General features: G+C 42.9%; 1 protein-coding gene across 1 annotated transcript; it reads left to right on the plus strand.

The window, feature by feature from the left end:
* The first annotated feature begins 1,620 nt into the window (after positions 1–1,620).
* LOC122944257 (fukutin-like) lies at positions 1,621–27,319 on the plus strand. Its single transcript, XM_044302491.1, has 11 exons — positions 1,621–1,762; positions 6,994–7,180; positions 7,708–7,767; positions 17,423–17,626; positions 19,969–20,246; positions 21,601–21,733; positions 22,875–23,004; positions 23,830–23,858; positions 24,017–24,076; positions 26,124–26,251; positions 26,875–27,319. The coding sequence occupies exons 2-11, from the start codon at positions 7,076–7,078 to the stop codon at positions 27,086–27,088; spliced, it is 1,341 nt and encodes a 446-aa protein (XP_044158426.1). The 5' UTR covers positions 1,621–1,762; positions 6,994–7,075; the 3' UTR covers positions 27,089–27,319.
* The last annotated feature ends 214 nt before the right edge of the window (positions 27,320–27,533 follow it).

Genomic DNA, 27,533 nt, shown 5'->3' on the forward strand with positions numbered 1-27,533 from the left:
GTTTATGAATTCGGACATTTAAACTTGCTTTTTTTTTTTTATTCCAATTTAAATTTAGTAGGAGTCGGAGTCGGTTCATTTTTTGCCGACTCCGACTCCAGGTACCCAAAATTGACTCCGACTCCTCGACTCCGACTCCACAGCCCTGGTTGTATTTTCCCAAAGGATCCGTTGATGCCATCATGTGCTGCAATAGACCCCTGGTACCTATAATTGTGTTTGAACTGCCATGGCTTTTTTTTAACCCTGCAGATCTTGCATACTGCTGTGGTTTTGTCTGGCCGCCTTGTGGACAAAAGGCATCAGTTACAAAACATATAGTGCAGGTATCAGCAACCATTGGCACTCCAGCTGCTGTGAAACTACAACTCCCAGCATGCAAACATGCTCGGCTGTTAACATACTAACATAGACTGTAAGGCCCCTTTCACACGAGCGAGTTTTCCAGGCGGGTGCAATGCGTGACATGAACGCATAGCACCCGCACTGAATCCTGACCCATTTATTTCAATGGGTCTGTGTACATGAGCGTTGTTTTTCACGCATCAGTTCTGCGTTGCGTGAAAATCGCAGCATGTTCTATATTCTGCGTTTTTCACGCAGCCCTAGCCCCATAGAAGTGAATGGGGCTGTGTAAAAAACACACTGCATTCGCAAGCAAGTGCGGGTGCGATGCGTTTTTCACTGATGGTTGCTAGGAGATGTTGTTTGTAAACCTTCAGTTTTTTATCACACGCGTGAAAAACGCATCAAAACGCATTGCACCCGCGCGGAAAAAGCTGAACAACTGAACGCAATCGCAGACAAAACTGACTAAACTTACTTGCAAAATAGTGCGAGTTTCACTGAACGCACCCTGAACGCATCCGGACCTAATCCGTCACGCTCGTGTGAAAGAGGCCTAAGGGTGAAAAAAAAAAATCTGTCCATCCAGTTTGGCTTGTCATCCTGCAAGTTGATCCAGAGGTAGGCAAAAAAAAACTGTGAGGTAGAAGCCAATTTTCCTCACATATATTTATACATAATAACTAGATCTCCCCCTCAGTCGTCTTTTTTCTAAAGTGAATAACCCTAATTTTGATAATCTTTCAGGGTATTGTAGTTGCCCCATTCCAGTTATTACTTTAGTGGCCCTCCTCTGGACCTTCTCCAGCTCTGCTATGTCTGCCTTGTTCACAGGAGCCCAGAACTGTACACAGTACTCCATGTGTGGTCCGACTAGCGATTTGTAAAGTGGCAGGACTATGTTCTCATCACGGGCATCTATGCCCCTTTTGATGCAACCCATTATCTTATTTCTTGTTGTTCTTCTAACTCCCATAGAAGTGAATGAAGCATTCTGGGAGTTGTAGTTTTCGAACACCTGGAGTGCCGGAGGTTGCTGCCGCTGTTCCACACATCTGGATAGGACTTGCAGAAATCCATGTGCTTACAATACAGCCCCATTCAGATGAATAGAACGGATTTTCAGTCACAGAACTGTGATATGTGACTATCTCCTATCTCTGCACACAGGAGGCACACTATTCTCTTCTCTGCTCGCCCTGGCACACAGCCCGACTCCTCCCTCACATGTGACTGATCACATGATCGTGACATCATCAAAGGTCCTTTCACTCACTAGGTGCTAGCATGTATAGACAAAACGTTATCTTAAAGTGACAGCGCGCTGCACTGTGTACTCTTCTCTGCTACAGCAATGACTTCATAGATCTCTACAGACAAGCAGGGCTGGACGTCTGCGGGTAATGTGACGTGAAGGGTGGGGATATGCTCTAATTACCTTAGTGTGTGTGTGTATATATATATATATATATATATATATATATATATATATATATAGAGAGAGAGAGATATCTGTGGCTCAATATCAGTGCCATATAGCAGGAGTGAGTGCATGGATTTCTACATTCTGTCACACAACACAAGAGTGTACGGCTACCACGCAAGATTCCATATGATGTATTTCAATGACACATGCTGCAATGCAACAGTCGCAAAAAATCCGACTTGGATGCGACGCCATTGAAATACATTGCATGAAATGTCATGCGACTTCTGTGCCACGCAACACGTCACCATGTAACTGTACCCTTTGGTGAATGGAACAGTCATAAAAATGTGATATGTGTTAACCCTGTCCCGTTCAGCGCTGTAATAGTACGACGTTGCAAGTAGCTAGTTGGCACTCAGCAACATACAATTACGATGATATGATGGAGCAGGCTCAGGAGCTGTGCCCACACAATTGGTGCCATCTGGCACCCTAGTATTACTGCTGGGATCAAAGACAACGCCAATCACAGCAGTTAAAGCCTCAGATAAGGTTGTCACTAGCAACCACAGCTTCTGAGTGGTTAGACAGAGTAAAGGGTATATTAGACGGGCTGATTTGCTGCCCAATAATTGCCAACGAGTGTTCCTACAAATGCTTGTTAGCGATCATCTGGCAATCTAATATGGCCTCTGATCGCCCGATGAACCAGTAAACGCTCGTTCATTGGGCAATCCAGTATGCTGAAAGATCTGGATTTGCCTACGGCAGATTGTGCTGTGTAATCCCGATCTGCCGCTGGCACACCGCTGTCCTGCATGGGGACGAGCAACGGCATAGTGATCACTCCTCCCCATGCTGCAGAGGAGATCGCTGCATCTAATGGCAGCAGTCTCCTCCGCTAGCTAGCAGGCGCTTCCCTCCCAACGATCGCTTTTAGCATCGGAGTGCCTAATACACCCTTAAGGGGACACCTAGCTGATCTGCACCTCTGCAATTGAGGGGTGCTGAGCAGTTTTCATTTGTCATTTTAAGTGGCTATCATATCCTGTGTACATCATAAAGAGGAAAAAAAAAACAGTCACATCGCCTCCCCCCAAAAAAATCTGCATTTGTATGACAAAACTGTACCAATATGGTATCCAAACAGTATAAATAAAAAATATAGCTCACCTCATGAAAAAAATGAGCCCTCACACAGCTCCTTCGGCAGAAAAAAAAGTTATGGTGACTCAAAGCAATTGAAAAAACACATTTTTTTTTCATTTTCTTAAATGTAGCAAAACATAACAAAAACTATAGAAATTTTGTCTCTCTAACCCAAAGAATTAGGTTGAACATGTAATTTTTTCCATGCAGTGAACACTAAAGATGAAACCCTAAAAACAATGGCGGAATTAGGGTATGTTTACATAACAGATTTTGTGAACTTGCTGAAAAAATCAGTGCGGAATTCTCGCTGATTTTCTGTGCGGGTTTTTGGCACATTTTTTTTCAGCTTCCTATTCATTTCAATGGCAGAATCAGCAATGATTTTGCACCAAGATAGGGCATGCTGCCTCTTTTTCAAACGCAATTTCTGCCTCTCATTGAAATGAATGGGAGGCTTTTTAGAGGTGTTTTTTGTCATGGATTCAGTGTTTTTTTTTCCACATTTTTTTAGTACAATACATTGAAGGGGTTGTCCAAGTTATATTTATTGATGACCTATCCTCAGGTCAGCAATATCAGATCGGCTGGGGTCCGACACCCGGCACCCCCGCCGATCAGCTGTTTGAAGAAAAGTCGTGCGCGGTGCCAGCGCTGCCTCCTTGTCACTGTTTATCTTCTAGCCCTTGCATCTGCAGCAGTGAGAAGGTGTAATTACACCCAAGCCGTCCCATTCATTTCAATGGTACGGATCGCTCCTATAAAAGTGTATGGGAACGATCCGTCCCATTGAAATGAGTGGGACGGTTGGGTGTAATTACACCTGCTCACCGCTGTAGATGCAACGGCGAGAAGGTAAACAGTGACAAGGAGGCAGCGTTGGCACCGCGCACGCCTTCTCTTCAAACAGCTGATCGGCGGGGGTGCCGTGTGTCGGACCCCCGCCGATCTGATATTGATGACCTATCCTGAGGACAGGTCATCAATAAATATAACTTGGACAACCCCTTTAACTATTCCCCAAAATACTGCCATTACAAACTGCAACTGGTTCAGAAAGGAGCAAGTGCTAGTGATATATCCCCAGAAAAATAAAAAAGGTATGGCCTTTAAAATGTGGAGACAAAGAAAAAAAATGCTGGGTTCTGAAGTACAAAATGGGCCGCTTCTGGGGTCTAAGGGTTTATCCCATGAATTGTATTTATCACTTATCCAGAGACCAGGTGATAAATAATGAATCACTTGGGTTTGACCCCTGGGACCCTCGCAATTCCAAGAATGAGGAATCTCACTTCTGTAGGAATGACGGAGCACTGTCTACATCAGTCTCATGGAAGTCAATGGAGTGGTGAAGCAACATGCGCACTACGGCTTCATTCAGTGAGGGGGCTCTGGATAGGTGATCAATAATTTTAGTTAGAGAACCATTTTAAAGGAAATGTGTCACCAAAAACTGTATCTGTATCTTTTTTTTCTAATCTCTTTTTATTTTCTGATTGCAGATTTTTTAAAATTCTATTTCCTGAACACTATTATGGGGGCGCCCATCTTGCCGTTCTGTTCTTAACAGTATTTAGAAAGCATTAAGAAAATTGCTTTATGGCAGCCCCATAGGCCATAGACACAACGGTCAGGAGGGGACCTCATTGACTTCTATAGGAGAGTTTACTAGGCATGCTCTATGACCTGTGCAGAGGTCATTGTACAAGGAATGGTGGATCCTGTCTTATTAATTCCAAGAGGTGTTATCATTACAGGCAGGATTAGAATGACAGATAAGCAGATAACTGCAGTAAAGTGATCTGTGAAAACCAAGAAGTGACACCTATTATTAGCCTTAGTGGCCAGTGCGAAAACTGCAGAATTTTATGTTTTTGTTTAAATATAGATATTGACATGGAAAATTCAAATAACATGATCAATTTATAAAAAAAATATGTTAAACATAAAAACCTGATTTAAACAATAGGTCATTTTCTGATGACACATTCCCTTTACGAGCTTAAAAGTCAATTTTCACATTGCTGTATGAGGCTCTGTTGGTACCAAAACCATGAAACAACCCGTCTTGGACAGAAGCCACAATGCATTTGTAAACATGGCCCAAACTGCCTACTTTTTATTTATTTATATATATATATATATATATATATATATATATATATCTTTTTTTTTTCAGCTTTCCCATGCTTAAGCTATTTTGATATTTTGCATCCATTAGGCCCCTTTCACAACGGGCGAGATTTCCGTGCGGGTGCAATGCGTAAGGTGAACGCATTGCACCCGCACTGAATCTGGACCCATTCATTTTTCTATGGTGCTGTGCACATGAGCAGTGATTTTCGCGCATCACTTGTGTGTTGCGTGAAAATCGCAGCATGCTCCTCTTTGTGCGTTTTCCACGCAACGCAGGCCCCATAGAAGTGAATGGTGCTGCGTCAAAATCGCAAGCATCCGCAAGCAAGTGCGGATGCGGTGCGATTTTCACGCACGGTTGCTAGGAGACGATCAGGATGGGCACCTGATCATTATTATTTTCCCTTATAACATGGTTATAAGGTAAAATAATAGCATTCTGAATACAGAATGCATAGTACAATAGGGCTGGAGGGGTTAAAAAAAAAAATAATTTAACTCGCCTTAATCCACTTGATTGCGCAGCCCAGCTTCTCTTCTGTCTTCATCTTTGCTGTGCACAGGAAAAGGACCTGTGGTGACATCACTGTGCTCATCACATGGTCCGTCACCAAGGTGATCAAAGGTCCTATTCCTCAAAGAGGATCAAAGGTGATCAAAGACAAAAGAGAAGCCGAGCTGCGCGAACAAGTGGATTAAGGTGAGTTAAGTTATTTTTATTTTTTTAACCCCTCCAGCCCTATTGCACTATGCATTCTGTATTAAGAATGCTATTATTTTCCCATATAACCATGTTATAAGGGAAAATAATAAAATCTACACAACACCTAACCCAAACCCGAACTTCTGTGAAGAAGTCCGGGTTTGGGTCTGGGTACCAAACATGCCAATTTTTCTCACGCGCATGCAAAACACATTACAATGTTTTGCACTCACGCACATTTTCCCGCAATGCACCCGCATCTTATCCGGGCCAAAAACATGACGCCCGTGTGAAAGAGGCCTTAGTCAATGCTCTCACAGGACAAAAGTTTATCATGGATGTGAGATTCACTATTTTGTGTGATCTGCCTTGCTAGAGGGCACTACCTTGCAAATTATGTTATAATACAGGCAAATGAGCCTCTAGGAGCAATGGGGGCGTTGCCATTACACCTAGAAGCTCTGCTCTCTCTGAAACTTCTGCGCCTTCAGCACTTTGATTGACAGGGCCAGGCAATGTAATCGTGATCACTCCTGACCCTGACTGCTCCTAAAGTCTCGTGCTGTGAGCTTCAGTATCCAACACAGGTGCAGTTCAGTAAAGTGGCTCGCAATACAGAAGAGAACTGCCGGTGAGCCCCTTTCCTAGATGCCCTTCACGACGTGCTTCTCCTCTTCCTTCTGCTTGCTCTGTAGATACGTCCTCTGCATGCTCTTTGGGAACAGCTTGGTTTACATTGGTGGCCTCTTAGACAGAATCCCTTTTTCTGTACAACCTTCCGTTTGTTTTTTACTAAAGTGCTTCCGAATCCGTTCCGTGTTTCCGTTATTCAGTTTTTTGGTGGTTTTTTTTTTCCATCCATTTCCTGTCAACGGATCCGCAAAATTGGATGACATTCGGATGGTTTTGTGCATGTCATCCACATTTATGCGGATTCATTGTCTTGAATGGACAACGGACCCGAAAAACGGACAGAAAGTAGGACAAGCTTAATTTTTTCAGGATCCGCCCTCTCGAAAATAGGAAAACGGAACGGATTCCGTGATTCGGACAGCACTATGATTGGTGTCCGCATTTTTGCAGAGGCAATTGAAATTAATGGATCCGAAAAAACGCTCCGATTTAAATCGGAACGGAAACGGAGTGTTATAACGGACGTGTGAATGGACCCTTTCTGTGTGTATTTTATGACATGATTACAGGAATAGTCATATTTTTAACATATTTACAGTTTTCCTGCACGCTTCATGTCACCCGATGAAGATGACTGCAGTTGATATGATCTGCTATCACACGTCTGCGAGTCCGGGATAATGCAACGAGTCAACAAAAACGTGGTGTTGGCTGTGCTGACAGCCGCAAGTACCTTGTTTCTTCTGTTTCAGCTGTACTACTACCGATACTATATATCTGCAAAGGTAATATTTAATAGCATGTCATGTAGTATAGAGATATAATATGTAATGTTAGTGGCAGACTACCATATATCTGTTGATCCTGGTTCTTAATAAAAGTAGTGGTAACTCAGTAGTTAGCACTGGTGCCTTGCAGCGCTGGGGTCCTAGGACAATATCCGTATGGAGATTGTATGTTTGCGTGGGTTTCCTCTGGGTACTCCGGTTTCCTCCCACACTCCAAGACGTACTGATCGGGAACTTAGATTGTGAGCTCTCCTGGGGACAACGAGTGATGATAATGTCTGTAAAGTGCTGCGGAATATGTCAGCGCTATGTAAGTGAGTAAAATAAATAAAAAATTATATTTATATATATATATAACATCCACATCGAAATGCTGTGTATTGCAAAACCCTAATATTCAGTAGTTTTGGATACTATTATATGTCTGTATTTTTCTGCAGAATTTCTCTCCAGCAGGTCAATTTATATGCACGTCATCTTATATTTTTACATTAATTCCTATGTGTAATGTTTGTTTGATTTAGAATGGCCCTGCTTTCTCCAAGATGAAGGGAAGTTTGGCTGCACAAGACAGTACACATTGGGTAAGTAGATAGTACTAGTAAGCATAGTTTATTGCAGATTCCTGTCAATTTCTTAGATGGTCTGTGAAGGTCTGCGTGTTTATAATCTGTGATATTTTCAAGTGGATTTATAAAAGGAAATGGCTTACTGTTTAAACCAAGTTTTTACATTAAAGGGGTTTTCCGAGTGCTTAATACTGATGGCACATTTCTCAGTATGTAATCGTTTGGGGTCCCACCCCTACCAATCAGCTACTTGAAGAGTAGCTCCACTGAGCACCACTGCTTCCTCACGGCTTACCCAAGACAAATCTCTTTCATCGGTCATGTGGCCTAGGCATAGCTCAGACCCATTACAATGAATGAGGCTGAGCTGCAATACCAAACGCAGCCAATATCCAGTGGGCGGCACTGTGCTTGGTAAGCTGGAAGGAGGCCACTGCATTCGTGGGAGTGCAGTGGTCTACTCAAGCAGCAGATTGGCGAGGGACCCAGGAGTCGGACCACGTGTGGATGACACTATCCTGAAGATAGGTTTTCAGTATGAAATGAAGATTTTTAGTTTTTTCAAAGTTTCCATGTCACTATCCATATCACTGTCTATAAAATGATAATAATAAAACTCCAGCAATTTTTCACTAAGACTAATAATAAGCTGACAATCCCTGTTCTTTTCAGTAGTCCTCTCGTGATGGTCACAGCTTATCTATTCCCCCTCCCTGCACAATGCCCTCTGCACAAGTTCTGTACAGCATATCTATGAATGCTGGTAACAGCAGGTCAGGCAAGATGACTACCCCCATAATCCTTTAGAGAAGAAAAAATCAAATATACCATCATTTTTAAGAGAGAGGTGTCAACTAGAGATGAGTGAATAAAAAATTAAATTAAATTACATAAAAAAATTGCTATTTCCTGGCTTTTGAGAGCCTTTATAGTGGTGTAGAACACTATGCCTTGTAGTAACACGCGTAGGGAGTCTGTTTCGGTAGTGAAATAATACTGTGAGTCCGTATGACATGCAGATGACAGGTGTCACTCTTAGAATCACTGCACACTTCACTTATTAGAGCAGTCACGGGGCCAAAACTGACCAAATAACACAAGTATGAACTCAGCCTTACAGATCGATGTTAGTGCCAAGAAGAAGCGCACTCCTTTTGCAACGTTGCCAGCTGATTCCACATAGATGTTATCAGAACCCGTTCTGTTAAACGCGTATACAAGTAGAGCCCCCCGGACAGAGTCACTGATTAATTTGCCCTTCCTCTGATCCGTCACAACAATAACCCACAAAAAACGGATCCTGTCTGTTGAGCATCCCTTCACTCGGTCAGCATTTGCTCAATAATCCACCAGTATTGCTAATGCCAAAAAAAACAGGAGTGGACGTAAAACAGAGATGACACGTGAATGGAATACTTGCATGTCTTCTGTGTTTTTTACCCACTCCTGCTTTTTGCTACCAAAAGCAGGAGTGGGTACAGGCCTTACAGCCGCTACACAGACAGCATCCGTTGTGCGTTTCATTTTTCCTTCCTTCTGACAGATCAGAAGAAAGGTCAAATAAATCATGATGTTAGCCAGGCCGAAAGGCAAAATAGTGGCCCAGTCATGAAGTGGGGAGGGTGGGAACAGCATGAGAAGTCAACAGAGTGGACCTATGACATAGTGGTGAAGTGGAAGCAGCATGAGGAGACCACAAAGTGGCCCAATGACAGGGTCTGGATTTAGCAGCAGTATGAGGAGGCCACCGAGTAGCACAATGACAGAGACTTGAGGTGGCGGCAGCATCAGGAGGTTGTCATTGTTTTCATGTACTTTTTGTATATTTGTTGTTTCATGATATATATTTTCCTCACACTTTCAGACGTCACACAACCTCACACGACAAACACTTTGAAAGAGTAGCACAATGACAGAGTCTGTAGATGGCAGCAGGATGAGGATACCACAGAGTGCCATGGTGACATATTGTGGAGATGGCAGCAGGATACCACAGAGTGGCAAGGTGACATAGTGTGGAGATGGCAGCAGCATGAGGAGGCCACAGAGTGGCAAGGTGACATAGTGTGGAAATGACAGCAGCATGAGGAAACCACAGAGTGGCAAGGTGACATAGTTTGGAGATAGCAGCAGCAGGATACTACAGAGTGGCAAGGTGACATAGTATGGAGATGGCACCAGCATGAGGAGGCCACAGAGTGGCAAGGTGACATAGTTTGGAGATGGCGGCAGCAGCAGCAGCTGCATCAGGAGACCACAAATTGACCCGGTAACAGAGTGGGGCGGTGAGTGGCAATACCAGTACCCGCTGACGAAGGTGGGTGCTAGAAGGAGCACTTGGCATCAGGCGGGTTGCAGCATCAGAGTAGTAGTTGAGGCAGGTAGTCAGAAGAAACCAGTCTCTTTTTATCAAAGTGTTGGTGTGGCACCATGGATGATCTAGTCTGATGCATCAGGAATTGGTGGTTGGAAATCTTGGCTGCTCAACGCCTGATTCATCTTGACAAAGGTCAATCTCTCCACATTTTGGGTGGACAGGCGAGTTTTCCTTGGTATAACTATGGCCCCCGCCGCACTAAACACCCCCTCTGATGCCACACTACTGGCCGGACAGGACAGCTTTTCCAGGGCAAACTCTGCTAGTTGCAGCCACAAATCCAGTTTGGCTACCCAGTAGTCCAGCGGATCTTCAATGTGGGGTGGCAGGGTGCTGTCTAAGTATGGCACCACCTGCTTGTTCAGGTCCTGCTCCAGGTCTACCTGTTGCTGCTGCTGGTGAATAGTTTCTTCACTATGCGGGTGAAGAAAGCTACTCATCAGCAACTGTAGACTCGGGCTGCTGCTGATGGAGCTGGTACTGCTCCTGCCAACCCACCCCTCCCCAGCAGCCATTGCAGTGGAACCTGAGCGCAGAGGGGGCCCCTGGTCAGACCTGCAAGAGGATGGAGGATGGACGATGGCGCAGATAGGCAGCGGCCAACTGACTTTTACCACATATAACTGCAGCGCTGAACGCTGCATGAAATTTGTTTTTCCACCGAAATAATTTACTAAAGATTTTACCGCATATACCGTATTTTTCGCCCTATAAGACGCACTGGCCCATAAGACGCACCTAGGTTTTTGAGGAGGAAAATAAGAAAAAAAATATTTTTAACCAAAAGGTGTGCTTTTGGTGGGTTTGAACTAATGGCGGTCTGTGCATGACACTATTATGGGGGATCTGTGGATGATGCACTGTTATGGGGTGGGGGATCTGTGGATGGCATTATGATGGGGGGGGGTCTGGATGGCATTATGATGGTGGGGGGGATCTGGGGGTGGCATTATGATGGTGGGGGGGGGGATCTGTGGATGGCACTGTTATGGGGTAGTGGATCTGTGGATGACACTGCTATATGTGTCATCCACAGATCCCCCAATAACAGTCCCATCCACAGATCCCCCCCCATCATAATGCCATCCACAGACCCCCCCCATCATAATGCCATCCACAGACCCCCCCCCATCATAATGCCATCCACAGACCCCCCCCCATCATAATGCCATCCACAGATCCCCCCATCATAATGCCATCCACAGATCCCCCCCATCATAATGCCATCCACAGATCCCCCCATCATAATGCCATCCACAGATCCCCCCCATCATAATGCCATCCACAGATCCCCCCATCATAATGCCATACACAGATCCCCCCCATCATAATGCCATCCACAGACCCACCCACCCACCTTCATAATGCCATCTACAGACCCCCCCACCCACCTTCATAATGCCATCCACAGATCCCCCCCATCATAATGCCATCCACAGATCCCCCCCCCCCCACCATCATAATGCCATCCACAGATCCCCCCCCACCATCATAATGCCATCCACAGATTCCCCCCCCCCACCATCATAATGCCATCCACAGATCCCCCCCCACCATCATAATGCCATCCACAGATCCCCCCCCACCATCATAATGCCATCCACAGATTCCCCCCCCCACCATCATAATGCCATCCACAGATCCCCCCCCCCACCATCATAATGCCATCCACAGATCCCCCCCCCCACCATCATAATGCCATCCACAGATCCCCCCCCACCATCATAATGCCATCCACAGATCCCCCCCCCCACCATCATAATGCCATCCACAGATCCCCCCCCACCATCATAATGCCATCCACAGATCCCCCCCACCATCATAATGCCATCCACAGATCCCCCCCACCATCATAATGCCATCCACAGATCCCCCGATCATAACGCCATCCACAGACCCCCCCCCCCCCAATCATTATCCCATATCCATAGATCCCTAAGGAGGGGCTGTAGTAGGCGGGGAGAGTGGCGGGTCAGTGCAGGCACTGTACTCTTGCCCCACCGCTCAGTATGTACTGTATTATACCTAGTGTTAATAATAATATCAAAACTGCACTCTCCATCTGTACCGTACTTACCGGTACACATGTCACACTCCATCTCCTGTAGTAAGTGCTAGCAGGCAGCCGTAACTCACTGAGGTCATGTGTCTGCTCCGCCTGTTTCATTCATAAAGTAGGCGGAGCAGGCACGTGTCCTCAGTGAGTTACGGCTGCCTGCAGCCCGGCCTGCCTGCTAGCGCTTACTACAGGAGACGGAGTGTGACATGTGTACCGGTAAGTACGGTACAGATGGGGAGCAGGGGGAGCGCAGTTTAGATATTATGATTAACACTAGGTATAATACAGTACATACTGAGCGGCAGGCCAGAGTACAGTGCCTGCAATGCCCGCCGCTCTCCCCGCCTACTACAGACCCTCCTCCCTCCTCACTAATACATCGCAGTCTACGATGCTGCAGCATCTCAGACTGCGATGTAAATGGCCAGCATTCGCCCCATAAGACGCAGGGGCACTTTTCCCCCCACTTTTGGGGGGAAAAAGTGTGTCTTATGGGGCGAAAAATACGGTAAGTCCAGCGCATAACGCTAAATACAATTTTTTTTCACTGAAATAAGTCACAAGAGATTTTACCGCATTAAAGTGCAGCGCTTAAAGCTGAATACAATTTGTTTTTCCACCAAAATAATTCACAAAAGATTTTACCGCATTTAAGTGCAGCGCTTAACGCTGAATACTATTTATTTTTTACACCATAATACTTTAATAAAGAGCTTACCACATACCAGATGGAGCAGGGTTAGCACTCCAGCTCTTAACGCAAATTTCTTAACTCATCGAGCTATCTTGAGACAAAAGCCATTGAAAAGCAATTGAAGGTGTTTGCTTAGATTAGATAACAGAACTCAGAAATCTCAGAAAACAGGAGTATTAACTCTACTCCATCTGTATAAAGGAGCACGGAGATGGAAAGGGTCTTTGGATTCCCACCGCACTATACGGACGTCTAAGAATGAACCGCTGCTCCCGACAGCAGCTCCTGGGAAGGTCATGGAGCGTCCCGGTCATCCGGCATCTATTCGCTCTGCTAAAGGATTATTTTGAAAGTGTGTAGAAGCCACACGGGGCATCCACACTGCAGATTTATCATGGCGACATCATGGAGATTTAACCGCATATAACTGCAGCGCTGAACGCTCAATAAAGATTTTACCACATATAACCACCGCACGACTGACTGCTACCGCCGCTACTTCCATGAACCCCTGCTACTTCCCAGGTAGGTAGGCTGCTGCGAAGCAGGTGCTCTACCCCGGGCACGTTTGGCTCCCGACCTCCTACTGCTGCCACCCTGCTTTCAACACATATAACCGCCAACGTGACCTGAGAATGTATTTTTCTGTTTGTACAGAAATAGGCCACTAAACGCTTTCAACACATCTAACCGCCACCGACGTGAACTGAGAATGCATTTTTCTGTTTGTACTAACACATATAACCGCCGCACTTACTGACTGCTACAGCCGCTACTTCTGTGAACCCCTGCACCACTACTTCCCGGCCAGGTAGGCTTCTGCGAAGCAAGTGCTCTACCTCAGGCGCGTTTGGCTCCCGACCTCCCACTGCTGCCACCCCGCTGACTCCCAGCCATGCTTTCAACACATATAACCGCCGACATGAACTGAGAATATATTTTTCTTTTTGTACTAAAATAGGCCAGTAAACGCTTTCAGCAGAAAAAAATGCACCAGTGCGTACAGGGAGTGCAGAATTATTAGGCAAGTTGTATTTTTGAGGATTAATTTTATTATTGAACAACAACCTTGTTCTCAATGAACCCAAAAAACTCATTAATATCAAAGCTGAATATTTTTGGAAGTAGTTTTTAGTTTGTTTTTAGTTTTAGCTATTTTAGGGGGATATCTGTGTGTGCAGGTGACTATTACTGTGCATAATTATTAGGCAACTTAACAAAAAACAAATATATACCCATTTCAATTATTTATTTTTACCAGTGAAACCAATATAACATCTCAACATTCACAAATATACATTTCTGACATTCAAAAACAAAACAAAAACAAATCAGTGACCAATATAGCCACCTTTCTTTGCAAGGACACTCAAAAGCCTGCCATCCATGGATTCTGTCAGTGTTTTGATCTGTTCACCATCAACATTGCGTGCAGCAGCAACCACAGCCTCCCAGACACTGTTCAGAGAGGTGTACTGTTTTCCCTCCTTGTAAATCTCACATTTGATGATGGACCACAGGTTCTCAATGGGGTTCAGATCAGGTGAACAAGGAGGCCATGTCATTAGATTTTCTTCTTTTATACCCTTTCTTGCCAGCCACGTTGTGGAGTACTTGGACGCGTGTGATGGAGCATTGTCCTGCATGAAAATCATGTTTTTCTTACCTTGCAGACTTCTTCCTGTACCACTGCTTGAAGAAGGTGTCTTCCAGAAACTGGCAGTAGGACTGGGAGTTGAGCTTGACTCCATCCTCAACTCAAAAAGGCCCCACAAGCTCATCTTTGATGATACCAGCCCAAACCAGTACTCCACCTCCACCTTGCTGGCGTCTGAGTCGGACTGGAGCTCTCTGCCCTTTACCAATCCAGCCATCTGGCCCATCAAGACTCACTCTCATTTCATCAGTCCATAAAACCTTAGAAAAATCAGCCTTGAGATATTTCTTGGCCCAGTCTTGACGTTTCAGCTTGTGTGTCTTGTTCAGTGGTGGTCGTCTTTCAGCCTTTCTTACCTTGGCCATGTCTCTGAGTATTGCACACCTTGTGCTTTTGGGCACTCCAGTGATGTTGCAGCTCTGAAATATGGCCAAACTGGTGGCAAGTGGCATCTTGGCAGCTGCACGCTTGACTTTTCTCAGTTCATGGGCAGTTATTTTGCGCCTTGGTTTTTCCACACGCTTCTTGCGACCCTGTTGACTATTTTGAATGAAACGCTTGATTGTTCGATGATCACGCTTCAGAAGCTTTGCAATTTTAAGAGTGCTGCATCCCTCTGCAAGATATCTCACTATTTTTGACTTTTCTGAGCCTGTCAAGTCCTTCTTTTAACCCATTTTGCCAAAGGAAAGGAAGTTGCCTAATAATTATGCACACCTGATATAGGGTGTTGATGTCATTAGACCACACCCCTTCTCATTACAGAGATACACATCACCTAATATGCTTAATTGGTAGTAGGCTTTCGAGCCTATACAGCTTGGAGTAAGACAACATGCATAAAGAGGATGATGTGGTCAAAATACTCATTTGCCTAATAATTCTGCACGTAGTGTATATCTATTTTTCTTTCTGTGCTAAAATAGGCCACTGAACGCTTTTGCCACAAATAAGCACCAGTGAAATGCGTATATATATTTTAAATTTTTTTACTGTAATACGCCCCTATACTCTTTTAACAGAAATAACTGCAGAAGTGAACTTAGCATATATTTTTCTTGTTGGACTGAAATAGGCCACTATACGCTTTCAGCATAATTAACTGCAAAAATGCACTGAGAATATATCTTTTTTTTATTTTTTTTTATTTTTATGAAATACGCCCCTATACACTTTCTCCTGAAATAACTGCAGAAGTGACCAGAGAATATATATTTCTTGTTGGAATGAAATGGGCCACTATACGCTTTAACCAGAAAACAATTAAATAGTGCAGTGCGTGTATATTTTTCTTATTTTTCCCCTATACGCTTTCACCAGAAATAACTGCAGAAATGCACTTTTTTACTGTAATACGCCCCTTTACGCTTTCACCAGAAATAACTGCAACAGTGTAGTGCGTATATATTTTTCTTATTTTACTAAAATATGCCCCTATACACTTTCACCAGAAATAACTGAAACAGTGCAGTGCGTATATATATATATATATAATTTTTTTTTTACTGTAATACGCCCCTATATGCTTTGACCAGAAATAACTGCAACAGTGCAGTGCGTATATATATATTTTCTTTTTTTACTGTAATACGCCCCTATACGCTTTCACCAGAAATAACTGCAGAAGTGAAATGCATGTATATTTTTCTTGTCGTACTGAATAAGATACTAAGATATAAGCCACTAAAGGCTTTCCAACATAACACTTGCAGCACAATAACAAAAAGGTGGAATGACAGAGCTGTCTAATGACTATTTGGATCCCCAGATAATCGTTCCCTGCACTTGTAAATCACTTTCCTATCAATGTCTCTAGCGCCTTCTGACGTCTCTCCCTGCACTAAGATGCTGTGAAATGACTCCTCCCTATCCTTTCCCTGCACTTATAAATCTTTTTTTCAGTTTTTTTTTTTTAAACATAGAGGTTTTTCCAATAGCTGCCCCTAGTGCCTTCACACGTCTGTCCCTGCACTCTGAACGCTGGAAAATGGCGGAATCTAAAATGGCTGCCGTATTTATAGGGCTGTGACATCACCTGGCTGGCTGGCTGCTGATTGGCTGCATGGAGGCATGTCAATCTGGGTGATCCCGCTTTCCCAGAGTTCCATGTCCTCAGTCCTTACACGTGTATCCACCATTTTAGGAAAATTGCAATTCGTTAACACAAAGCGCGAGGAAATTCGCATTCGTTACGAATCTAATTTTTCCTGAAATTCTAAACGAATTTTACTTCATCAGCTTCGATTCGCTCCTCTCTAGTGTCAACGTAAAGGAGCCAGTTGTGGCATTGATAGACATTAAACGTGACAAAAGAAATGTCATTGTGTCAGAGAATGGGAAGCCGGCTTATTAGAATGTAGTGTTATGTGTCACGTCTGACCTGCTATTACTTTCTGCCAGTTTTCTAATCAGAAAATTTGGAGAAAACCCCTAAAACTTACTCAGGGTACAACACAAGCTCACCTGCTGGAAAAGTGGTGTGAGGACGTCATGAATATGGATGTCAGTTCAAATGCCATATTTTTTTATGCTTTTATGCTAGAGAACTGGCACAAATTCACTGCTAAATTACCCCAGTCTTGGTTTACAGCTCTGGAAATTCGGTTCTTGAATTGTACCCCATTCTCATCCACAGCAATATTCTCAAGCACACAGCCACTGCACCAACATTCCCAGCTGCCCCTTCTAGGTTATTGTCTGTACAGAGTAGACCTTCCCCTTGTGCATTTTGGGGATGTTTATACCATTAGATGGTCTACTCTTAGGTTTCTGGCAGCACAGCGCTAATGTCTGCAACAAACAACCCTCAGAATTCTGAGTGCTGCTCTGGATGCCAGTGGATCCTATCCTTTAAAATACTTTTTTTTTTCTCTTTCCTTTCAGAGAGTGGTTAAGAGCTTCTTAAACCTGGTTACCAACCACAATGTACCAGTTTTTCTAGTGGACACTCAAATTTTGGGACCTCTAAGTAAGGATTTAGAACAGTTGAAGAGCTCACCAGATAGTTTGCCACCTGGATGTCAACATTTCTGCAAGCAGAGAGACATCACCACATTTGGACTGCTGGACAAGATATGGGAACATAAAGTAAGAATACGAGATATTTCCTACTTAATAGATACCTAGTGCACGCTCACCTTTTTAAACAGCATTTTACAATTTACAGCTAGAATTACCGTATGATTTACTTATCATGCGCTGATTCCGAGTTACAGTCTGTATTATACAGGAAAGCTGAATTCACAATGCTTCAGCTTCAGAACTGAAATCTCCCAGTGTTCTTGCTTGATCGGTGTTTGCATAGAGATTGCATGGTACATACGGTTGTTACACTAAGCTCTGTACAGTAATCTTATATAGGAAAAGCTAATTATAGAAGTTTAGCTAAGCTGTGAACATGACAACCAGCAGAACTGTGAAGGCAGCTCTGGATTATAATACACACAGTAATTCAATATCCATACAAGATAAGTAATGCAATGTACATATCGTACTTAAGTATTATAGTACATAGTATAACATATTATTATATCAACCCTCTGTTCTAAATGGCAGCGTTCCTTGGCAGAGCTGAATCCCTCATAGTTTTCCTGTCAGCAGACACAGGCTGTTTTATAGGAGTCTATGTCTAAGGAATGATCCTATGATTAACGTAAAAAAAATTAAATCTGAGATCATATAGTACATGACAGTCTCTTTCATACAAAGCTAGAACCAGCCCTGTACCACACATGGATCCAGAGATTTCCACATTCATTCCTCCGGTTGTTCTGCTAGATTATTATTATTATTTCAAGCTGACAGCTAAGCGGGTGTGTCCTTTCTCAGGGGGGCGTCTTCTGTCTGCTACAGCTGGTGGCAGCTGAAGAATGGAACTGAGCATGTGCATCCACCGCAGCGAGGTGGACAGAGAATTTGAAAAAGGTGGCATTATAGATAGATTTCATTGAAATACTCAGTGGCTATAGTAAATGCCTAAAAGAGTTTTCTGGGATTTTACTACTGATGACCTATCTTCAGGATTGGTCATCAGTAGCTGATCGGTGGGGGTCCAACACCTGGGACCAAACTGTTTTGAGAAGGCAGCACCGCGGCCTTCTCGCAGCTTATCAAGCACAGCGCCGTACATTGTATAGCGGCTGTGCTTGATATCGCACTCTGCCCCATTGAAGTGAATTAGGCTGAACGGGTTACAATACACCCGATATACAATGTACGGCGCTGTGCTTGGTAAGCACCGAGAAGGCCACAACACTTACAGGAGTGCCTTCTCAAAACAGCTGGTCGGCAGGGGTCCTGGGTGTCGGACCACCACCGATCACATACTGATGACCTATCATGAGGTCCTCAGTAGTAAAATCCTGGAAAACCCCTTTAATTACATGAAATTACAAAAGTATTCAGATCCAGGTGCTGGTTTGAAAACGGTCAAATATTTCTGTGGGACAACCCCTTTTAGAAAAAATACCAGGCTTGGTGCTACCCGTCTCTAGGTGTCAAATTGGACACAGTTCAGGAAATGCAAAATTTGTAGAATTTATTAGTCACAAAATGATGCCGCATTTAAGGCTTATGTCCCCTTCAATTATGCATTTAGGCATGTAGACCCCTTGTAATTATAGCAAAAATCCCAGACCATCCTAAACTGCAGTCTGCTTTCTGTTTGCAGGGAGTTTAAAATCTAATTACCTTGCAAACAGGTATGTGAACCCCTACACTTGAATACAAAGCATGATCCCAATAATAATAGTTATTGGCATTTATATATTAGACATTGTTATAAATGCAGTTTCCCAATATAGTGTACATTAAAGGACCTGTCACTGTTCCAGGGATGTTTGATGCCCTCAGCCTGTACTATGGAGCTGGACTGCTCTTTGGACATTGAGCGCAGGGATAACCCAATATTTGTCAAGAAATCCAGCTTCAACTTGAGAAAATAAAATGCAACTTTTACTTACTACATTATAATCCACATTAACAGAGGAAGGACATAATGTTGAGTTATGCCAGAATTGTTATTTCATGGGGATACAAGTACGGTATTTACGATAACACGTGTCACATGTGGTGGCTACAAAATAAAGATCTAAAGTACTAATTTTTCCCCTACACCGATAATAAGCCCTAGCGCTATTTTCCAGGGTTTTTGCAGTAGGCTTAAAATATAAGCCCTACTCCAAAAGTAAGCCCGAGATATACTGTAAGCTGCTCCAGCGCTAGATTATGTCTCATGACATCGGTGCTGTCACAAACAAGGAGAATAGGGTTACGGTACTGTAGCTAGCCTTATACAGGATGGTAGCAGGCATGATCCACTCACCTAATCACTACTGTAGATGCGTCTACTGCCTCTCGAGATACCGCATTAGTAGTTGATGTTGTAATCTTTCATGACATACTTTCTAAAAGATTTAAATGTGTTCTAGGGTGGCATTTTTCAAGCAGCAGAGAAGTTGGGATTTCAGTGGCAGAAATATGATGGAAGAGATCCACGACTGGAAGGGATGGATGATCTCTCAGGCACAGAAATACCTCTTCATTATATATTCAAAATGGCCGCTCACACAATACATTTAGTAGTCTTTTATGAAAGAAGTGGCAACTACCTCTGGCACGGCCCTTTAAGACTAAAGAGAAATATGGACAGAAAGTTTGCACCTTTTCGAAAGCTTCAGTTTGGCCAATACGCTGGGGCTTATAGTAGGTAAGGTGGAGAAGGAAGCGATGGTTATCAACCTTTGAAAAAAGCGCTAAAGAAGTTGCTATTAAAAGAACCTTCCAGACACCAATCTCTAGGAGGGTAATTTATCATTCCCCACACTCCAATAATTTTCTGGAATTAAAATGTTGTTTGCAGCATTTTAAATTCCATTGTGCCTCAATCTAGGTGCAAGTGGTGTTTCTAGACGGTCTTCACCACTTTTCTGAAAAGGTTGTGGTAACGGACCGGTAAATTATCTTTTTATTTATTTTTTATGCCAGTTTTCTGGTGTAAAAGAAGACTGAAATCTATAGTAGCTCAGAGTTTCCATAGATTTCAGTCTAGGTGCACGGACTGCCGGAGGAGCAGGGGATATCATACATCAGTGTAAAATGCGAGTCTATGGTAAATTAATCCCTTGGGGGGAGGTTTATCAAACTGGTGTAAAGTAGAACTGGCTTAGTTACCTGTAGTAACCAATCAGATTCCACCTTTCATTTTCCAAAGAATCTGTAAATGAAAGGTGGAATCTGATTGGTTGCTATGGGCTACTTTACACCAGTTTGATAAATCTCCCTAGTGTTTATATACTGTATATATATTCCATACCTCTATGAATCTTATCACTACTACCTGTTCTTTACTATAACATCAACTTTCTGTTGCTTCCCACACACAATGGGAGATTTATAAAAACTGGAATAAAGGAAAACTGGTTTAGTTACCCATAGCAACCAATCCGATTGATCCTTTCATTATCCAGAGGAGCTTTGAAAAATGAAAGGTGGAATCTGATTGGTTGCAGTGGGAAACTAAGCCAGTTCTACTTTACACAAGTTTTGATAAATCTCTCCCAATTTTAGGGGCCAAGAGTTGTTGTCATACGCTCTCCAACACAGACCAACTAGGCTCCTCCCACTGTGGGAAAAGTAAAAATGTCACCTGTAAACGCTGTAGGACTAACACATTTAAAATGATGTGTTTATACCTTATGTGACTCATTTTGGGCCCTATTATGACTTATGTCCTGTTAATGTCTTGCTAAGGAAGGTCATGATTGTAACATTGTGTCATGACTAAAATTTTCCTTTTAAACAGTACGAATACATGTGGATACATAGTCACTATATTGAAAGGAATCTAGAATTTGAGGTAACAACACAAAACAAAGAGGAAGATTTATTAAATTGTCTAAAAGAAAAACTCTTTGTTGTCCATAGCAACCAAAGAGCAGCTTACATTTCTTATAGTGCTCTTGAAAAACGGAAACCTGCGCCGATATCGGTTGCCATTGGCAAGAAAGACAGTTTCTTTGTTTGTTTTTTGTTGTAAATCTGCCCCATACACTTTTTTTCAGTGCTGATCTGGTCCAGATTACTGTGGAAAAAATACAGGTGAAGATCCCAAGAGACCCCTCGCTATTTTTATCTGAGGTTTCAAATGCAAGGTTCTTAGAGTGCCGCTATAAAGAAGCTCGGTCATTTTTTAAGGTTGGTTCAGTTTACTACTTACAGTAAAGCAGGTTCTGTATTCTCTCTGTTCTGTAAGAGATTTACGGTAGTACATAAGTGTAAAGAATTCTTATTTTCCTAGTATTGTGTTTGCCTGAACAAGATCTACTTCTTTATACGATATTCCACTTAACCTGGATTCTTCTGAATTGCATTTGGTCCTTCCATTGGTTATAACATCAATGTTAGGCCTCATGCACATGACCATTCCGTTTTTTGCGGTCTGCAAATTACGGATCCGCAAAACACAGAAGCCGCCCATGTGCCTTCCGCAATTTGCAGAATGGAACAGGCAGCCCATTGTAGAAATCCCTATTCTTGTCTGCAAAACGGACAAGAATAGGACATGTTATTTTTTTTTTTGTTGCGGGGCCAGGGAACGGAGCAAAGGATGCGGACAGCACACGGAGTGCTGTCTGCATCTTTTGCAGCCCCATTGAAGTGAATGGGTTTTCACCTGAGCTGCAAAAACTGCGGCTCGGATGAGGACCAGAACGACGGTCGTGTGCATGAGGCCTTACCCTCACATTTGACAGCAAGAGTACTGTCTACAGTATGCAGCATTATTCTTCCCGTCAAACTGATGGAAACCCAAAAGTCGAAGATAGAACCTGTTAGAAGTGATGCCGCTTGGATCTGCTGAACAAAAGATTTGGTGCAGTGTTATAAATTCTCTTATAGACATAGTGCAGATGTGAACAGTCGCTGATAGGACCGCCCTCATGACTCCTAAGAATAGAGGGATCAGAGGTTTATTAAATAAATTACACGTTATAACACTATGGAAGTCATTTATCATTCCCCCTGTGCCAAGTGGTGTTTCTACGCTGTCCTCGCAATTTTTTCAAAAATGGGGCAGGTCAGGGAGCCTGTCTTATTTTACACCAATTTTCTGGCAGATTGGAGCTGCCATAGATTTCGGTCTAGGCGCCGGAGGATGCATATAATTTATCACAAGGTCTGTGCAGAGGACGGCAGAAACTCCGGTGTTTGATAAATTCCCGCTGTATATCAATTTGCTCAGCTCCTCCTGCTCTGTAACATACTGCATGCAGATTACCCAGGTGTCAAGTTTCCTTCATGGATAATGTGTTAAAAAAATGCTATATTTTCCCCCTAGCTCTATCCTGACGACACATCACTGGATGGGATAGAATTTAGAAAGAAAGCCAAAGCACTGTTACACATGGCAGCTTCCACCTTGGACTCGTTGGGTGTGGCTTTCTGGATCAGCAGTGGGACATGTTTAGGTAATACAATAACCTAGAAGGTTACTAACCACAACATGACAGAATAAAAATAAAGCAAAAAGAATGAGGCACTAAGGCTACTTTCACATCTGCGCTTTCCCTTTTCGCTATTGAGATCCGTTATAGGATCTCAATAGCAGAGAAAAAAGCCTCAGTTTTGTCCCAATTCATTGTCAATGGGGACAAAACTGAACTGAACAAAACGGAGTGCTCCAAAATGCATTCTGTTCCGTTTGGTTGAGTCCCCATCGTGGACAGAATAACGCTCCTAGCAGCATTTTGCTGTCCGCGATGTGGTGCGGAGCGAGACGGATCCTCTGTTTTGTTTCTCTGACACAATAGAAAACTGATCCGTCCTCCATTGACACAATGGTTTTAGAGATGGATCGTCTTGGCTATTTTAGAGATAATACAACCAAATCCGTTCATAACGGATATCCATGACGGATCCAGCAAAAATGCTGGTGTGAAAGTAGCCTAACCCTGATTAGCAAAGAAAAGGCCTACAAACCAACAAAAAAAATTCAAATGATTCACAATACAGGACAGTGTAAAAAATATATACAGTATTTTGTGAGTCATGAAACAAATCGCTCACTAATGAAACTGCAGCCAAATTCTTTCAGTGCATGACATTTATAGTACAGATGTGATCTGGCACATACTGTTTGGGTTTAGTATCATTCTTGTTTTATTTCTTTTTATGCTTATTTTGGTAAGCCCATTCTTCTCAATATTCCATATGATGAATTATTAGATAGAGAGTTGGGTAAATGTTTACATGGTATTGTGAAATGCTAAGGTAATGCATATGCTTATATATAGGTTGGATAGTCTCCAATTGGATATCTGGTGTCAGTAGATGGTTCCCAAACAGATATATGCATAAGAAGGACTCCATTCTTCCACTTTGGTTTCATAATAAAGCTTTTATTTTGCGGTTTTCCAGTCAAAACGTTTTCCGCTGAAGCCTTCTTCTGTACGGATTTGGGGATCTAATAAGTGAACCAAGCCTGATCTAGTTCCGGCGTTTGAGAAGGCCGGGCTGCCACTGAAGCACAGATTTGGCATGGTTAGTGTTCGGTTTTTGCCAGCAGTTCTGTTTTTCCTCTTTGCCTTGGCTTTATTTATAGACTTGGCTCAGAAAACTGGTGGCCATTTCTTACACGGTGGTATATGCAGCTAAGAATACCAGCCTGTATTGGACATTTCGCTGCGTATATGTGCACTTAGCGTTAAAACAGCAGTGTAATGTGAAGGTGAATATGAAGCTTTGTATTGGTGTTCTATGCATAAAAGGCCAGAGCCCAGAGCTCTAGATACATAGCTATGAATGAGAGTCTGGAATGGGGTAGGCTGGAAATGCGTACGGTGGGTAGTCTTCTCACACACATTATAGGCCACCATCTCACTAGAAACATGGCTAGCAGCTTGGTTAAAAATATGTATTAGCCATTGTGGAAGAGATCTAAAATGTTATTTTCACAAATTCACACAGATCCTGTGTAGCAGAGCTGCAGTTCAGCTGAACCAGATAGGAGTTATTCTATTACACTCCACTAGATGGCAGTGTCATTTAACAGTTGTGTTGCCGACCTCTGCAATACAATACCTCTGATATCAGGCAGTTTGATTAACTTTATGTGGTAATGTTGCTTCATAAAGATATTTAACACGAGATGCGACACCAAAAAAAAAAAAAACTGATTTTGGCACACAATAAGCCAGAAGTACTAGTAAGTAGGGTGTAAAGTTGGAAAAAAGTGCATCACATATATCATTCAGTGTAAGCCACTGTGATAAATTTGTCGCATCTTTGCGGTCTACATTTTAGACAGGATTAGTCCCCAGTCCCGATGGAATATCTGAGAGTGATTTTCAGAAGAAACATAAAATAGAAATAAAGAGTAATAATATTAGCAAATACAGGTGCACTCTGCGGTCTCACTAAACCCTCATACTGATGTTAAAATTGAGAGATTAGCCAACATGTCCTACTATGTAGGACATGTCTGAGCCCGAGCACCGCCCAGCTTTCTCAAGTAGCTCAGAGTCCTAACACTCACCTACCTGAGCCGTATACCAGGCGATACCAGGAGCCAGTGGGCAAATTACAGGAGCATGAGGCCGACTCACAAACAGCTCACCAGTTACCTCCAGCATGTAACCATGCTTGCAATGGGAGAAGGGAGGAGTCTGCGAGTCCCACTCAAGACTGGCTGATATGGCCCAGGCCTCACAGGTGCACCTAAATGTGGCCTGTAGATGGAAAACAGGCACATTTAAATTGGAGTTTATACACCTCCAGGAATCTCTATATACAAAAACTGAAAAAAAATGGCATGGTATTAAACAGGCAGGAGGTGCTCAAACCCACATGCAGTTGTGCATATATAAAGGGGAGCAAATCCTGCACTTGTGGCCTGTTGCTAATGGTGATCCCTACCAAAAAATGCATACAGTGGAGGATGCCCGCAACAGACCACATGTACCACAATAAACATCCTAAACAAGATAGCAATTATGTGGATGTGATAACCAATATAACAATATAATAATATTAGCAAAGACAGGTTCACCCTGGGTTCTTACTAAACCCTCATAACTGATGTTAAAATTGAGAGATTAGCCAACATATCCTACTATGGAGGACATGTCTGAGCCTGAGCATCGCGCCAAGGTTTCTCAAGTAGCTTGGGTCCTAATACTCACCTACCTGTGAGGTCTGACTTACAGACAACTCACCAGTTACCTTCCAGCATGTAACCATGCTAACAATGGGAGGAGGGAGGAGTCTGCGAGTCTCACTCAAGACTGGCTGATATGGCCCAGGCCTCACAGGTGCACCTAGGTGAGTGTTAGGACCTGAGCTACTTGAGAAACCTTGATCTGGTGATAAATTACTGAGAACCAGCACAAAAAGACCTTGATCAGGACACGTAGGTTCAGACTCTAAATGTAATCCACATTTGTTTTGTTAAGCAGATACTTTGAAAATCTTTAAGACTTGAGGCACAATGTATAATCATATTTGTCAGTCTTAGAGGACATAAATCAGTGTTGGACTGTTTAGGAATATTTGATAGTTTTTGTCTTATCTGATATCCTTTTGTTTTCAGGTAGAAGATAGCTTGGAACTCTCTTTTCTTGGGAGAGATGATGTGAAACTTGACATTTTTTTCTTCTATGAAGAAGATGACTATATGTGGAATGGTGGCACACAAGCCAAAAGTGGCAAGAAATTTAAGTAAGAACTTTTTTTATGACTGTAGCATTATTGCCATCTGATATTTTTGTATATTGAATGGGAATTTAACCCTTCTGGTTAGAATAGACGCTTTTATTGTTTATATGATGTGATTTCAAATACTCCTTAAATGGTTTTTATTGGACTTGCATATTGATGGCCTACCCTCAAGATGGGTCATCAATATGAAATTGTCAGAGGTCCGACTCATGGCACCCCCGCCGATCTGCTGTTTGAGGAAGTCCTTTCACTCACTGGAGCTCCGGTGAGCGCAGAGCCCTCCTTGCAGCTTACCAAGCACAGTGCCATGGATAGTGGCTGTACTTGGTATTGTAGCTCAAGCTCATTCACCTAAATGGGACTGAGCAGCATCTAGGTCGTGCGACCGATGAACGTAACATCATATGGCCTAGGAGGAGGCCTGAGCACTCACGGAACGGCCTCTTTATATATCTGATTGGCGGGGTGCAGGGGGCCGGACCTGTTTAAAAAAAATGTATGCAACGTACCAGAGTCATTGTTTCTGGCCAATTTATTTGTAATGGAAACGTTTATGTACTATTTGTATCAGAATACAGATGCTATATATTTTCAAATACGTTATTCTTTATTTATTTTTATAGATACCTGTTCCCAAAATTTACACTTTGCTGGACAGAATTTTTGGAGCTCAAGGTCCAAGTCCCATGTGAGACTGTAGATTATATAGAAGCAAATTACGGCAAGAATTGGGATGTTCCTATTAAAGTCTGGGACTGGAAAAACTCTCCATCCAATGTTCAGCCCAATGGAGTGTGGCCTGTTGATGAGTGGGATGAAGTCATTCAATTATTTTAATCGAAATGTGAAAATGTAAAACTTGGATTTACAATGCAACATAAGTTTATTAGAATAGAGTTTTTCCATGCACGGTACCACTTGCAGGACAACGAGTGACTTTCTTTGCAATCTAGAATTCGGTTTGTGATATGTGTGCACTGGTAACTGAAGAGAAAACCACGGCACTCTAGGTGCTGTTTCGTTAAATGCTTATTTATTGGAAAGCTTTTTTTTTATTTATTTTTTAACTTTTTTGTATCTATCCAGAGAATAATATTTAGCCACTGGCCAACGTTTCGGTCAACAATAGACCTTGATCACTACCTTAGTCATGGTGCTTGTAGTTTGGCAGGATGGCGCCATCCAGCCAAACTACAAGCACCATGACTAAGGCCGTGATCAAGGTCTATTGTTGACCGAAACGTTGGCCAGTGGCTAAATATTATTCTCTGGATGGATAAAA

The sequence above is a fragment of the Bufo gargarizans genome, chromosome 7 (genome assembly GCF_014858855.1).
Source record: "Bufo gargarizans isolate SCDJY-AF-19 chromosome 7, ASM1485885v1, whole genome shotgun sequence".
Classification (NCBI taxonomy): domain Eukaryota; kingdom Metazoa; phylum Chordata; class Amphibia; order Anura; family Bufonidae; genus Bufo; species Bufo gargarizans.

Coding starts and splice junctions, on each gene's coding strand:
- LOC122944257 (XM_044302491.1), top strand. CDS start 7,076: ATGCAACGAGTCAACAAAAACGTGGTGTTGGCTGTGCTGACAGCCGCA. Junction 7,768..17,422: donor CACAAGACAGTACACATTGG/GTAAGTAGATAG, acceptor CTTTCCTTTCAG/AGAGTGGTTAAGAGCTTCTT. Junction 26,252..26,874: donor AAAAGTGGCAAGAAATTTAA/GTAAGAACTTTT, acceptor TTATTTTTATAG/ATACCTGTTCCCAAAATTTA.